Source organism: Epinephelus fuscoguttatus, linkage group LG14 (genome assembly GCF_011397635.1).
Source record: "Epinephelus fuscoguttatus linkage group LG14, E.fuscoguttatus.final_Chr_v1".
NCBI lineage: Eukaryota > Metazoa > Chordata > Actinopteri > Perciformes > Serranidae > Epinephelus > Epinephelus fuscoguttatus.
In genome coordinates, this window is record NC_064765.1 from 5,659,415 (window position 1) to 5,673,735 (window position 14,321).

The 14,321-nt window shown below is 46.7% G+C and overlaps 2 protein-coding genes across 3 annotated transcripts; one reads left to right on the plus strand and one right to left on the minus strand.

The window, feature by feature from the left end:
- Positions 1-6,161, plus strand: znf839 (zinc finger protein 839). Of its 2 annotated transcripts, XM_049596057.1 has the most exons (11): positions 1-1,150; positions 1,690-1,773; positions 1,861-2,823; positions 3,245-3,382; positions 3,545-3,661; positions 3,782-3,874; positions 4,066-4,212; positions 4,326-4,430; positions 4,582-4,669; positions 4,768-4,885; positions 5,187-6,161. In XM_049596057.1, the coding sequence occupies exons 1-11, from the start codon at positions 245-247 to the stop codon at positions 5,842-5,844; spliced, it is 3,417 nt and encodes a 1,138-aa protein (XP_049452014.1). In that variant the 5' UTR covers positions 1-244; the 3' UTR covers positions 5,845-6,161. The 2 variants fall into 2 exon arrangements, with proteins under 2 accessions (XP_049452014.1, XP_049452013.1); XM_049596056.1 differs by having other exon boundaries at positions 1,690-2,823.
- A 1,287-nt stretch (positions 6,162-7,448) lies between these two features.
- On the minus strand, positions 7,449-12,727 carry LOC125900820 (cyclin-dependent kinase 2 interacting protein). Its single transcript, XM_049596058.1, has 5 exons — positions 12,628-12,727; positions 11,379-11,556; positions 11,154-11,292; positions 10,772-10,901; positions 7,449-8,510 (listed from the first exon to the last, which is right to left on the minus strand). The coding sequence occupies exons 1-5, from the start codon at positions 12,632-12,634 to the stop codon at positions 8,308-8,310; spliced, it is 657 nt and encodes a 218-aa protein (XP_049452015.1). The 5' UTR covers positions 12,635-12,727; the 3' UTR covers positions 7,449-8,307.
- Positions 12,728-14,321: the final 1,594 nt, after the last annotated feature.

Genomic DNA, 14,321 nt, shown 5'->3' on the forward strand with positions numbered 1-14,321 from the left:
GCTCCCGCTGCTGCTGACGGCTAAGCTAGGCTAGTCCAAAACTCCCCCAGCTAACCGTTATCTACCCCCGTTATCACCGCTCCCGTTAATGTTGCCCTTCATCCCAGCGGAGCCTTTTATTCACCGGCACACACTGATTTTATAACAAATTATATATTTGGTGTCATCGATCGACGACCAGGTTGATTTGGACCACCGACTGGCCCCCACTCTGAGCTAAGCTAACAGTTAGCTCTCAGCCAAAATGGCGAACAACGAGGATGACAGCGGTTCGACCAGAACAATAACAGCCACGGAGCCGCCGGGGGCCGCGGCTCAGCCTCCCGCTGCTCAGTGCACCCAGCCCGGTGACAGTTTACCGTCAGCTTTCGCTGCTCAGATCACCCAACCCGGGGAGAATGTAATTGCAGCGGGCGCCAACCAGAGCAGTCAGCCCGGGGAGAGCTCACAGACAGGGTCCGGAGCTGAGACCAGTCAGTCCGGGGAGAGTTCACAGACAGAGTCCGGAGCTGAGGTCAGTCAGCCCGGGGAGAGTTTACAGACAGGGTCCGAGGCTCAGCTGGCGGACTTGTTGCAGAACTGCCCAGAAGAACAGAGCATCCTGGTGGGCACAGAGTTCACCGGGCTGGGCCCGGACCTGGTTAACACCACCATCATCTACGTGCAGCCGGACGGCAGCCTGGTGGAGGGCTCCGGACTGACGGCCGAGGAGCAGCAGGCTCTGCTGGAGCAGCTCACCAAGCAGCAGATCGTCCAGGTCTCAGACACCGAGGCCGCCCAGCTGCTCCAGCAGAGCCAGCTGGTCAAAACCATCCCGGTCCACAACACAGCCCTGGACCCGAGCCAGCTGCAGCAGGTCATCAACCAGGTCACCAAGTCCCAGCAGCAGGTCCACGTCCAGGTCCCCCAGCAGAGTCTGAAACAGCAGGTCCAGGTCCCCCAGCAGGGTCTGAAGCAGCAGGTCCAGGTTCCCCAGCAGGTTCTGAAGCAGCAGGTCCAAGTCCCCCAGCAGAACCTGAAGCAGCAGGTCCAGGTCCCCCAGCAGAACTTAAAGACCACAGCTCAGAACAACGCCTCCCAGCAGCTGAAGAGTGTCGCCCAGCAGGTCGCCATGCAGACCGGAGGCTCGGTCCAGGTGATCCAGAAGAAGGTGAGTCAGATGTGGAGCCTTTTATTAGACCAGTTTGGTTCATGTGGACTGTAGTGGATTCACCATGTCCAGATGGCTCCAGACTGAATCCCCTACCTGGTTCTGTTTGTGTGTCTGGACTGAACACCACTCACCTCTCTGCTGCCCTGCTCCGTCATCAGAACAGGACAAAACTTATCCATCAATTTTCACTGAAGTGGTGGTTCCCAACCTGAGGGTGGGGACCCCACAAGAGTTCAGGAGATGACAGGAGACCTGCTGGATAGAATAAGAACTGAGATCAAACAGTAGACACACAGTATGTAATGATGATGGAAACACTGACTTCAATGCTGCTGATTCATTTCATTATTGATTATTAATCTGCAGATTATTTAATCTCTTATTGTAAGATAATGCTAAAGTGTTTAGTAACTGTTCTGGAGCTTTCGGGTGAATCACATGATCTCTTTTGATCATGATATGTTCATCATGAAGCGTCTGTGTGTTTACAGGTTCCATCACTCTAAAGTTTTCATCTGTTCTTCTGTCCTTTTCAGTCGGAGCCCGTCAGGATCCAGATCCAGGTTCCCCCTAAACAGGAAGTGAAGTCTGCCCCTGCCCCCCAGCAGAAGACTGTAGCTGTCAGTCATCCGCAGGTGAAGCTGTCTTCCAATGGCAGTACCAGCAGTGCACAGATCATTCACATCCAGCCTATGCTTGGTCAACAGGGTCAGCAGTTCATCCTGCAGCAGAGCCCGGGGGACCCCCCCATCCAGTTGTTGCTGCCGAGCCCCACTCCCGTCGTCGGATCTCTGCTCCCATTGGTCCACAAGCTCACAGGACAGACGACATCAGCAAGCACTGTCTCCAGTGCGGGTCAGAAATCAGCAATATCACCCATTAGAGTCCAGATCCCCTCCATGCCCAAGACCGCCCACATCAGAGTCCAGACCCCTTCTGTCACCAAGACCTCGCCCACCCCTGCTGCTAAGACTGTTAGTGTCCCGCTAATTAAACCCCCTGCAAACGGCACAACCACAGCCACAAATAAGAGTCCTGTTAAACCACCTGCAGTCGTCGCAGCGGTCCCAGTACAGACTGCTTCACCTGCTGCTGCCCGAACTGCCTCAGTGGCTCCGGCCCCTGTGACCCCGCTCCCTATAGCCACGCCCCCAGTAGTGAAGGACAAAGAAAAGGAGAAAGAGAAGAAGGTAAAGAGGAGGGAGAAAAAGGCAGCGAAGGTCCAGACCAGATCCGGTCGAGTCTCCAGACCACCTAAGTATAAAGCCAAAGACTACAAGTTCATAAAGACAGAGGACCTGGCCGACAGCCACCAGTCTGACTCTGACGACTACTCTGACATGAGCGTAGAGGAGGAGGGGGAGGAGGGCGGGAGGAAGGATGGCGCAGCCCCTGGTGCCTCCCCCTCCCTCACCTACAGCCACAAGTCCCGGTCCCACCGCTGCCAGACTTGCGACAAGGCCTACATCGGTCCTGGTGGCCTAAATCGGCATTACAAACTGAACCCGACTCATGGAGAGCCCGATCCGCCCAGTAATGAACCACGCCCACTCAGAGACGATGACCAATCACAGGAGACAACAACAGGAGGTGTTAGAGAGGAGGAGGAGGAGGAGGAGGAGGAGGAGAAGAAGAAAGAGGACAAACCTGCTGCCACGGCAACAAACAGAGTAAGAGACCGATTCACCAATCAGAGCTCAGATTACTGGGGAGGATGATATTTCTGTTTCCTGTGTGGTTAACCGACTGGTTAATTAGTCTGCTTATTACTAACCAGTTTATCGCTGTGTGGTTAAAAGACTAGTTAATAAGTCTGCTTTGTAACTAACCACTTTATAATTTGGTGGTTAACTGACTGGTTAAGGAGTCTGCTTTATTACTAACCAGTTCATCACTGAGTGCTTAACTGGCTAATTACTCTGCTCTATGACTTGTCAGTTTGTGATTAACCGACTGGTTAATGAGCCTGCTTTACAACTAACCAGTTTATCACTGGTAACTGGCTATCAGATTATCAAATGAGTAGTTTACTCCTGTCTGTCTGACTAATCAATAAGCTAACTAGTTTACTTACCGTCTGCCTGTCTTCAGGTGGAGGGCGGCCCAGCAGCTGCTGTAGGACTTAGGGGCCTTCATCACAGAGGCCCCGGCCGGCCCCGAGGACGAGGACGAGGCAGAGGCAGGGGGCGTGGACGGGGACGGGGAAGATCACTGGGGCCGCCACCCAAGGTCAGTTCAGTTCATACTGGTTCATTTTTACTGAACAAATTTAACTACTTGCAGACCAGCACATCACACATGTAGAGTCCATCATAACCTCCACCTGCTGTTCTTCGTCATGACATTAACTCATGTAAATAATCATCTCATTTGTTTGGTTTATTCACTCAGGTGACGGTGGGCCTTGTCAGTAGGCGGGGCCGTCGCGGCAGACCTCCGAAGCTCTCCTCCGTCACCATGGTAACAGCGGAGCAACAGGTGGAGAGGAGACGAGACCGACTGCAGGAGGTGAGCAGGAGGAAGTGGAGACTTTCACAGTGAAGTTTTTCTTTTGAGACAAGATGTAATGACCGTAATGAAGACAGACAGATGTGTCGTTGTGTTTCCATGACAACCATGTGTTGACAGCTGGTGGAGCAGTGCGAGGATGAGGAGCTGATGGACATTGTTCTTCCTCGTTTGACCAAAGTGTTGAGTCTTTGGGAGCTGCTCCTGGCAAAGGTACGCACAGTGTATGAACATATACATAAATACATTCTGTATGTGTGGACGTCCGTAGCTGTGGCCTGACGGTGACTCAGTCCTCTGGTCAGGTGGGCTGCCTCTGCTACTCTACTATTTACTTCTCAGGTGTTTTCCGTCTCTGGTATTACTGAGAAAATAATCTGTCTTGTGTCCTCTGGCTGTTTCAGGTGGAGGGTGGCGGTCCGGCTCGGACTCGGTTTCCAGACATTTACTGTGAGTTTGAGTCCCTTCAGGCACAGGTGAGACAGGCTGCTCAGGAATACATTGTCAGCCCGCAGAGTGGAGCCATGCCCCTGGAGGTCAGGAACATCGAGGTGAGAAGTTCTACTGCGTTCTACTCTGGAGGTCAGAGACAATCTGCTGTGGGTTGTATGCAGCAGTGTACAGGCTGCCGGACCTGTGTGACGTACTGTACTGTGTGTTTCAGGTTGCCAGGTCTCTGGGGATCCTGGATGAACTGAACAGGATGAAAGTGGTTCCTGGAGCATCTCCCAGCTCCAGTCTGACTAATAAGAACGTCCGATACATGGAGGTAAACACACTGACGGCACAGTGAGGTTAAAGAGCAGGAGTACCTTTAAACATCAGAGACCAGGGGCTTGTCTTAGAAAGCAGGTTTAACAAACTCTGACATGGAAAACTAGAACAGCTGGTCAGTCACTTAAATAAACTCTGTTTCCCAGAATTCCAAGATGCTGCCGCCTTCAAAGAGATTCAAGATGGAAAACAGCGTTCCAGTTCACCAGAATGGCATCGAGACGCCCAGAGCAGGTACTGCATCTGAACTGCATCTGTACTACACCCTACTACATGTGTCCTGTTTGATGTGTGTGTTGATAAACATTTTGAACTGATTTTTTGTCTCCCAGTTGGGACAGCAGTGACCTCTGTGACCTCCAATCTGAAGCCCTGCTCAGTTTCTGTCTCTCCTCTGATGATTCCAGCTGCAAGCAAACAGCTGACCACCACTGCTGACTCCACCTCCAGGTGAGCTGGCCCCGCCCCTGTCCTCTGAGTGTAGTACAAAAGAACAGGTGCTATCAAGGGATGCATAGTTAAAGCTGTTAGCTGTCAGTCAGACACTGAAATATGCTGATGCCACATTGACCGTGTCAGGAAGTGCACCAGGCTAAAGCCAATTTTTGTAGTAACCAACCAGTGAAAATACAACTTCCTGGTCTGTCATGTGATGCCACTGGGCGTGTGTAGTATCAGTATCACACCTGGACCAGGTGTACAGAACTGATCTGATCTACTTAGGTCTGAATGTGTTTCTCTGGTCCCTCAGCTCCTCTGGCTCCACCTCTGCTAAGATGCCCTCCACTCAGGCTCCACCAGCTGTCACGCCCACGCCCATGGAGGTGAGCCCAGGTGAGGACCAGCCGATGGGGCCTTTAAAAACCGACGCCCAGGTGGAGCCTCCGAAGACGGTCGCCCAGTTGACACCTCTGAAAACCGACGCCCAGGTAGAGCCTCTGTTGGCCAGCCAGGACCAGGTCCTGAGCACCAGTGACATCACAGCCCAGATGAAGGTGCTGGAGAAAGCTCTGGATTCAAGCTCCAAAACCACCGTAGATTCAAAGACACCTGAGTCCAGCTCCACCCAGACCCCTGAGTCCAGCTCCGCCCAGACCCCTGAGTCCAGCTCCACCCAGACACCTGAGTCCAGTTCAGTCCAGACTCCGGCTTTCTCTTCACTCCAGCAGAAAGAGTCAGGCTCAGCGGATCCCTGCGAGCCCAAAGAGCTCCAGGAGGGTCAGGAAATTTACATCCAGACCGAGGGGCTGACAGTCCAGCTGGCAGAGCCTGGTTTAGACCGGATTGTGATTGTGAACGGTCCAGACGGGACCACCATGCACATCCAGACCCCAGAGGGTGTCCCCCTGGAGGCAGTTCAGGCCCTGCTGGGCATCGAGGCTTCCGATGGAGCCAAAGCTCCTCAGTGAACCCTGAACAGAACCTTATCACATCACACTGACAGTGTACAGATTAGAACTGTGAGGGGGCTCTAACAGATCTTCAGACTGCTGGTTTGTGGTTTCAGGTGTGTCAGTTGAACTGTTCCGTTAATGTCACACCTGGATTGTTTCAGTTGGACTCGTTCTACTTCAGACCGAACACAAGTTGAAGATCTTCCAAAAGACACCAGAAGTTTTTCTCCGAGATCGTCCAAACTCTGTTCAGCTGCCGTCTGTAGTCGACTTTCTCATTATCTAGTTCTCTTGATAAATTTTCTTTTGTGGTGCTCATGTCTAAAATTCAAAGACCGTTACATTGAGAGAAATATATCAAACACTATCTGATGAACAGGAAAGAACACATTCAACTCATCGACAATGAACTGTCTGATTCCTACAGATAACCTGATCGATAAATCCTGACCTCAGGCCAACAGATTTAACATCTAAATATGAGCAACATTATTTTATCAAGATGATGAGATAATTGGTTTGTGACTACGTAGTGTTCTCTCTGGGCTCCTATACTCTCAGTTCAGCTCGGTCTTCAATTGGTTCGTTCAGTTCCCACCTGTGATGATGTCAGCAGTGGCTGTTTTTTAAGGAATCTGGAGAGATTGTAAATTTGTAAACTTGTTTTTTCTTTTTCAGTGTTTCCATATTTGAACTTGTTCATTTCAGAATAGAAAGTGATTAGTTTGCTGTTTATATGTAGATAAATATGAAAACAAAGTTTAAAAAAAAAGTTGCACTATTTTATTACTTTTTATAAAACTTCACAGCGAAAACATTTTCCAAACGTAAACTAAACGTTTGTACTCGTTTGGAGAATGGACATGAGGACGGACTGAAAACAGTTTGGAGGAAAATAAACTTTGCTCATTTGTCATGTTGGTCGTTCGAGTGCTGAATGAATTAAACACATTTCATGTTCCTCCAATAAACTGATGTGAACTCTGAGCTCTGTTTCATGATTTCACAGACGACTCCTCGATTTCTAACAGTCTTCAGTTGTTTTGTTTGTTCCTGCAGATTAAAAAAACTGAATGCGTCACACACAGAATATCTGTACAATTAACAGTTTCAAGGTGGACACCCAAGATTAGTGTCACCAATTCAGAGTCTGACCAAATGTCTCTCTTTCTAAAGGCCTTTACTGAGTCTGTTTTTTCAAATGAGTTTTTCTACTCCGTCATCCGAAAAAAATCATTACACATAGAAACCTTTCACACCGATTCCGATGAGTTTTATTGTTCTACTATTGTGCGCCCCGTTCTTCTGTCTTGTCTCGCACCGCCACATTTTCTTCACTGATTCTTGGTCAAACAACTCTAAAGGCTTTAATGGATGCAAAAAACACAGAAAATTGAACCTGTTCCTAATTTTAATAAGAGACTAAAGTTTTGGACTAATAATGTGAGATTGTTATTTATTTTTAGCCATGAGACAGTTTTAGATGAAAAAACAAACTAAGTGTGCAAAGGCCTTCATCGGTTCAATCTTTTTGACATATCGCCCTTACAAGAATGAGACAGATGAGGTCACAGTGACTTTGACCTTTGAACTATGACCACCAGCATATCAATTCATCATTGAATCCAAGTGGACGTTTGTGCCAAACTTGAAGAAATTTACTCAAGGGTTTTTTAGATATCACGTTCACGAGAATGAGATGAATGCAAGGTCACAGTGACCCCGACCTTTGATCACCAAATTCTAATCAGTTCCATGCTGAGTCCAAGTGAACGTTTTCTCTAAACAATTCAAGACATTTTTGATGTATGGCCCTCACAAGAATGAGACAGATGAGGTCACAGTGACTTTGACCTTTGAACTATGACCGCCAACATATCAATTAATTCATCATTGAATCCAAGTGGACGTTCGTGCCAAAGCTGAGGAAATTTCCCAAAGGCATTTCTGAGATAGCACGTTTACAGGAATGGGACAGACATGCGTACAGTTAGATGGAAGGACAACCTGAAGACATAATGTCTCCAATCCGGCCTCGGCTATCGCCACAGAGGAGTTGCATTGTGGGACTTTATGAATTACATACATGTTACCTCCCATTGCTTTTGCATTACTGTGCATTAGGCTTTGTATTCCATCACTACATGTTTTTATTAATTTGCATTCGACATATCCTGGAAATACTTCTAGGTTGCTCTGCGTCCTGTTTGTAAGGATATTTTGAACTCTCACAGAGATGTATTTGTATTTCCACTTCAGTGTATATTACAACAGTACTAGTGTTACTGTTTGTAACTGAAGACAAAGTCAGGCCTCAGAGACCTGAGCTGCTCAGGAACAGACCTGAAGAGCACTGACAGACGCTCTGCTCGTATGCCCAACATCATCCATCATGTTACAGTCCATCAGCGGATCCTGAGTTCACCAGCAGCCTCAGGAAGTACAGCCAACTTCTGCTTGTGTTTCAGTCTGATGACATCAGAGGGGGCGGTGCCCAGTCTCCAGAAGCACAGCCTCCAGGGTCAGTCTGGCCTGGGGGGGGATGAAGGGCTGGTGCAGCCAGCAGGACAGATAGACCATGCAGAGGTCAGAGGTCGCAGTGTGGGCGAGTTCCTGCAGGATCGTCTGCTTCAACTTCAGCTCCTGACTGAAGGAGTCCAACAGGACACGAGACGACTCGTCTGAAACAGGAAGACAAGAAAATCAGACACCAGAGCACTCATCAGAAACGTGAAAACAGAAACAGACATGGGACAACTCGTCTGAAACATGAAGACAGAAACATCAGACACATGATGCCTCGTCTGACACATGAAGACAGAAACATCAGACACTAAGACGACTCGTCTGACACATGAAGACAGAAACATCAGACACTAAGACGACTCGTCTGACACATGAAGACAGAAACATCAGACACAAGATGACTCGTGTGACACATGAAGACAGAAACAGACACAAGACGACTCGTCTGAAACATGAAGACAGAAACATCAGACACAAGACGACTCGTCTGACACATGAAGACAGAAACAGACATGAGACGACTCGTCTGAAACATGAAAACAGAAACAGACACGAGACGACTTGTCTGAAACATGAAAACAGAAACAGACACAAGACGACTTGTCTGAAACATGAAGACAGAAACAGACACAAGACGACTTGTCTGACACATGAAGACAGAAACAGACATGAGACAACTTGTCTGAAACATGAAAACAGAAACAGACACGAGACGACTTGTCTGAAACATGAAAACAGAAAAAGACACAAGACGACTTGTCTGAAACATGAAAACAGACACAAGACAACTCGTCTGACACATGAAGACAGAAACATCAGACACAAGACAACGTCAGACGAGTTGAAACTCATGTCAGAAACAGACACGAGACGACTCGTCTGACACATGAAGACAGAAACAGACATGAGACGACTCATCTGACACATGAAGACAGAAACAGACACGAGATGACTCGTCTGACACATGAAGACAGAAACAGACACGAGACGACTCGTCTGACACATGAAGACAGAAACATCAGACACAAGACAACGTCAGACGAGTTGAAACTCATGTCAGAAACAGACACGAGACGACTCGTCTGACACACGAAGACAGAAACAGACACGAGACGACTCGTCTGACACATGAAGACAGAAACAGACACGAGACGACTTGTCTGAAACATGAAGACAGAAACAGACATGAGACGACTCATCTGACACACGAAGACAGAAACAGACACGAGACGACTCGTCTGACACACGAAGACAGAAACAGACACGAGACGACTCGTCTGACACATGAAGACAGAAACAGACACGAGACGACTTGTCTGAAACATGAAGACAGAAACAGACATGAGACGACTCATCTGACACATGAAGACAGAAACATCAGACACAAGACAACGTCAGACGAGTTGAAACTCATGTCAGAAACAGACACGAGACGACTCGTCTGACACATGAAGACAGAAACAGACACGAGATGACTCGTCTGACACATGAAGACAGAAACAGACACGAGACGACTCGTCTGACACATGAAGACAGAAACAGACACGAGACGACTTGTCTGAAACATGAAGACAGAAACAGACACAAGACAACTCGTCTGACACATGAAGACAGAAACATCAGACACAAGACAACGTCAGACGAGTTGAAACTCATGTCAGAAACAGACACGAGACGACTCGTCTGACACATGAAGACAGAAACAGACACGAGATGACTCGTCTGACACATTAAGACAGAAACAGACACGAGACGACTCATCTGACACATGAAGACAGAAACAGACACAAGACAACTCGTCTGACACATGAAGACAGAAACATCAGACACAAGACAACGTCAGACGAGTTGAAACTCATGTCAGAAACAGACACGAGACGACTCGTCTGACACACGAAGACAGAAACAGACACGAGACGACTCGTCTGACACATGAAGACAGAAACAGACACGAGACGACTTGTCTGAAACATGAAGACAGAAACAGACATGAGACGACTCATCTGACACACGAAGACAGAAACAGACACGAGACGACTCGTCTGACACACGAAGACAGAAACAGACACGAGACGACTCGTCTGACACATGAAGACAGAAACAGACATGAGACGACTCATCTGACACACGAAGACAGAAACAGACACGAGACGACCCGTCTGACACACAAAGACAGAAACAGACACGAGACGACTCATCTGAAAGATGAAGACAGAAACAGATACGAGACGACTCGTCTGACACACGAAGACAGAAACAGACACGAGACGACTCGTCTGACACATGAAAACAGAAACAGACACGAGACGACTCTTCTGACACACGAAGACAGAAACATCTGACACCAGATGACTCGTCTGAAACGTGACATCTGCTGACATCACACAGGTGGACTGAAGTGAAGAGGTGAACTCACTGAAGTCTTTGGTGTTCCAGCTGTGAAACAGAGGAAGTTTTCTTCCTTCAAGTCCAAACTGAAACTCCTCCAGATCCTGAACACCTTGCTGTGATGTCATCAGACGCTCCATCTTTGTCACCACGATGGCCTGACAGGAAGAACACACACACTGATTAACATGGACGATAAAGAAGAAAAAAAAAACAGGAAAAACTGATGTAATACGACCACTATCAAATGTCAGGTTTGTCTGTTCTGAGGAGGAGAAGAGGACCCACTCCCTATTTAGATATAAACAGCTGACAAAGACAAAGAGATTCTTATTTTCAGGTAATTATAAACATATTAAAACACAGTTATGAGTATTATAAATCATTTCTGTCTATAAATAAAGCATCACCATTTTGTCAACGATGTCCTGCAGCTTGCAGCATTCGTCCTGCAGCTCTGTAGCTCCTCCTGTCTGCTGCAACGAAGCTGATGAAGCTGATGAAGCTGATGAGGACTCGTCCACCAGCAGCAGCTGATCGCTCTGAGAACTGAAGGAGAGAAAAGTGTTTAAACTACCTCCACTTTATAAATATAAACTAAACTAATATGACTTATTAAACCTACTTAAACTCACCGTGTCAGTCTGATGTCGACGATGTTTCCTGCCACCTTGAATCCTTCGTCGTTGAGTTTTTCCCACCTCAGCATCAGGTTGTGCCAGTCAGCTGCGTTGTCTTTGATTTTCCGGGCACTTCCTGTGACAGCAGAGCACTTCCTGTTTGCTGGTGTCACTGGTATGTCACCTGACTGGCCTGGGAGGCAGGACGGGAGACACACAGACATGAACATCATGTTTTCTCGTCATGACAAATGATTTGAAAGTTTAAACTCCGTCTGATGTTGGAGAAGTTAGAGGGCAGATCAGCGTTTGAGTTTAGTTAATCGTTTTAGGACTCCATCATGGCACATGCTACATTAGAAAATCTGTAGTGACCAACTCCTGCAAAAATGGTGGTGTTGACTTTCTGGACTTCTCCACCTTGAATAATGTATTTAAGATGAACTGGTTACAGCAGCAGCTGTGTGATGTCATCATGTCAATATGGACCAAAATCTCTGAGGAATGTTTCCAGCACCTTGATGAATCTATGACACCAAGAATTAAAGAAGGGTCCAACCCGGTACAAGCAAGGTGTACCTAATAAAGTGGCCGGTGAGTGTATGAAGTTTTCCTCCTCTGAGCAGTATGGTTTTCTTGTCTTCTTCTCTTCTGCCATTTTTTCCTCTATCTAACTATGAGACAACTTTGTGAGATGATAACAAGCCTTAAGTGTCATACTTAAGGAATAAGGTGTTATGTGCACCTGGTCCCATGTCACACATGAAAATATGACAGTTGGTTTCACAAATCATTCGTCTCATCACTGAGGAGTCTGGAGCATCTCCTCCAGTTTCTGCATCCCTTTATATGATTTATATATCTTCTGACGTCACTAGAACTTCATCTGACCCAGAGGACGAAACCAATCATATTGATCATGTATATGACATGAAATAAGTCAATCAGATCTCAATACAATATTAATTTATAATCCTACAGAGCTGTGAAGATGAAGAAGATGTGCAGATAGACAACAGAGAGAAGAGCCTGTTGAAGTCTGTTCATGCTGCTTATTATGGGCTGTCGCTTCAGGTGTGTGTGTGTGTGTGTGTGTGTGTGTGTGTGTGTGTTGTGTTCTTATCATATACATCAGCTGATCAGCTGACTGACACGGAGCCTCGTGCAGCTTTCATCTTCAGCTACAGATATAAACCTACAGGTGTATTGATCCGTCACAGAGTTGTGGATCGATGATGTGATCAGTCTGCAGATATTAACTCACCTTCCATCTGATCAATAAATCCTCGCGTGGAGCATCAAGTTCACACTTTCTTCTTCTTCCTGCTGCTCTTCTTCTTCTGTGGTGGCTCTCCTCCTCACCTCAGAAGCGAGTCAGCGCCCTCTGCTGACCGGTCACCTCCTCTTCCTCATGATTTAGGGACTGTTCTTTACTCTCACTTTACTTACTGTGCTTCCTCTGCTGCTCTGAGGACATTTATCACAAGTTGGTGACACGTTTAGATATATGTTGTGTATTTTGCCTTGGAGCAGTGGAGGCTGTGTAGGGTTTTAAATTGTACTAGTGTCTGGTTTTGTTTGAGCATTTGTGTATTTGTTCGAGACTTTCTTCCCCAATGTCATCTGGTATTTGATTTGTCTTTTTCCCAACTGGCTTTGTAACTTTCAGAAGATGGAGAGACTAGTGATAGCAGGGTGTCATATAGGTAGGAGATGGAGTTTGGTGATGGAGTGGTTTGGTGACGTTTTGAGACAGCAGTCTATTGATTGTCTCCAAATTTAAAATCCTATTAGATGTTTTCAATCTCTAATCTGTAAGTGCCTGAAAAAATTTGTTTGGAGGATTGAATTTATTTTGCAGCCGTGCAAAGGTGCTGCTCCTGCTGCTTCTTCACATTTTCTCCAGACATTTGTCCCTGTCTCTGTGCTCCTTCTGGTTCTCTCTGTACTCTGCCTTTTCCTTCAGGAGCTCCTGGTTTTTGCTGAGTCATTCTGACTTTGCTAATCAGGCTGAGTCCACCTCAGATGTTTACTTAAGCAGCACCTGGGAGTTCTGCACACGGGTGTCAAGTGGACCGCACCATTTCACAATACCTGCGGGGGGGGTGAGTATCAGATGACACGCTGAAATGTGTTCTCATTATAAAATTACATTTACTTATGTAAATACTAATAACCTGTGTCATCAGTGATATAAGTCAGTTTGTTGTACTTGATCCAATTTAAGGGTCAACCATAGACCTTTTTATGGGCCCTCCCTTGACCTATGGCTGGGGTCATCTGTCCCCTTTGACCCCCTCTGACAGCGGGCCTCCTCTTACCTCAGAAACAACTTGAGCTCTTCAACAATGTAGAACTCTTAACCCTTTCATACACAGTGGTCGCTGCAGTCGGCAGCTATTTAAAAGCCATTTTCTTGTGTATCCATGGGGTTTTGATGCTACAGTTGCATTTAAGTCACTATAGTGGACCCTAGTGCGTCATGCCACACACTGCCACCCACTGGCCAGGTGTTGTCAGTGCAGCACAAATCTCTCAAAACCAAGATGGCCGACGTACTGCAAAAGATGTTGTGCAGCTCGCCAATCCTTCTATAATAGGAGACGCAGGTGGGTAAAAAACAACAACTATGGAGCAATACTGTTGCTAAATTTTCAAAGTATTAATTTTATGTTGTGAGGAAATTACAATGAATCATCTGTCCACAAACTGGACATCATGCATCGCTGGCTATACTTCAGCTACAGTTAATAACATTACTGCAACTTTGTTGTTCTTGAAAATACTTAATTTGCAGTGACTTTCTTGGCTGTAAATCAGTTGATTAGGTTATTAGAATGTAATGTACAGTTTTTGTAACAGAAACTATATTTTGACAGTGGGGAGAAAAAATGAACTTCAGGCATTTGAATTGAGTTTAAAAAAAACCTTTATTTCAAAACATAGCTGCTCACATGT

Coding starts and splice junctions, on each gene's coding strand:
- znf839 (XM_049596056.1), top strand. CDS start 245: ATGGCGAACAACGAGGATGACAGCGGTTCGACCAGAACAATAACAGCC. Junction 3,875..4,065: donor GGGAGCTGCTCCTGGCAAAG/GTACGCACAGTG, acceptor TGGCTGTTTCAG/GTGGAGGGTGGCGGTCCGGC. Junction 4,886..5,186: donor ACTGCTGACTCCACCTCCAG/GTGAGCTGGCCC, acceptor CTGGTCCCTCAG/CTCCTCTGGCTCCACCTCTG.
- LOC125900820 (XM_049596058.1), bottom strand. Junction 10,902..11,153: donor AGGACATCGTTGACAAAATG/GTGATGCTTTAT, acceptor TCTTCCTGTCAG/GCCATCGTGGTGACAAAGAT. Junction 8,511..10,771: donor CTGGAACACCAAAGACTTCA/GTGAGTTCACCT, acceptor TTCCTGTTTCAG/ACGAGTCGTCTCGTGTCCTG.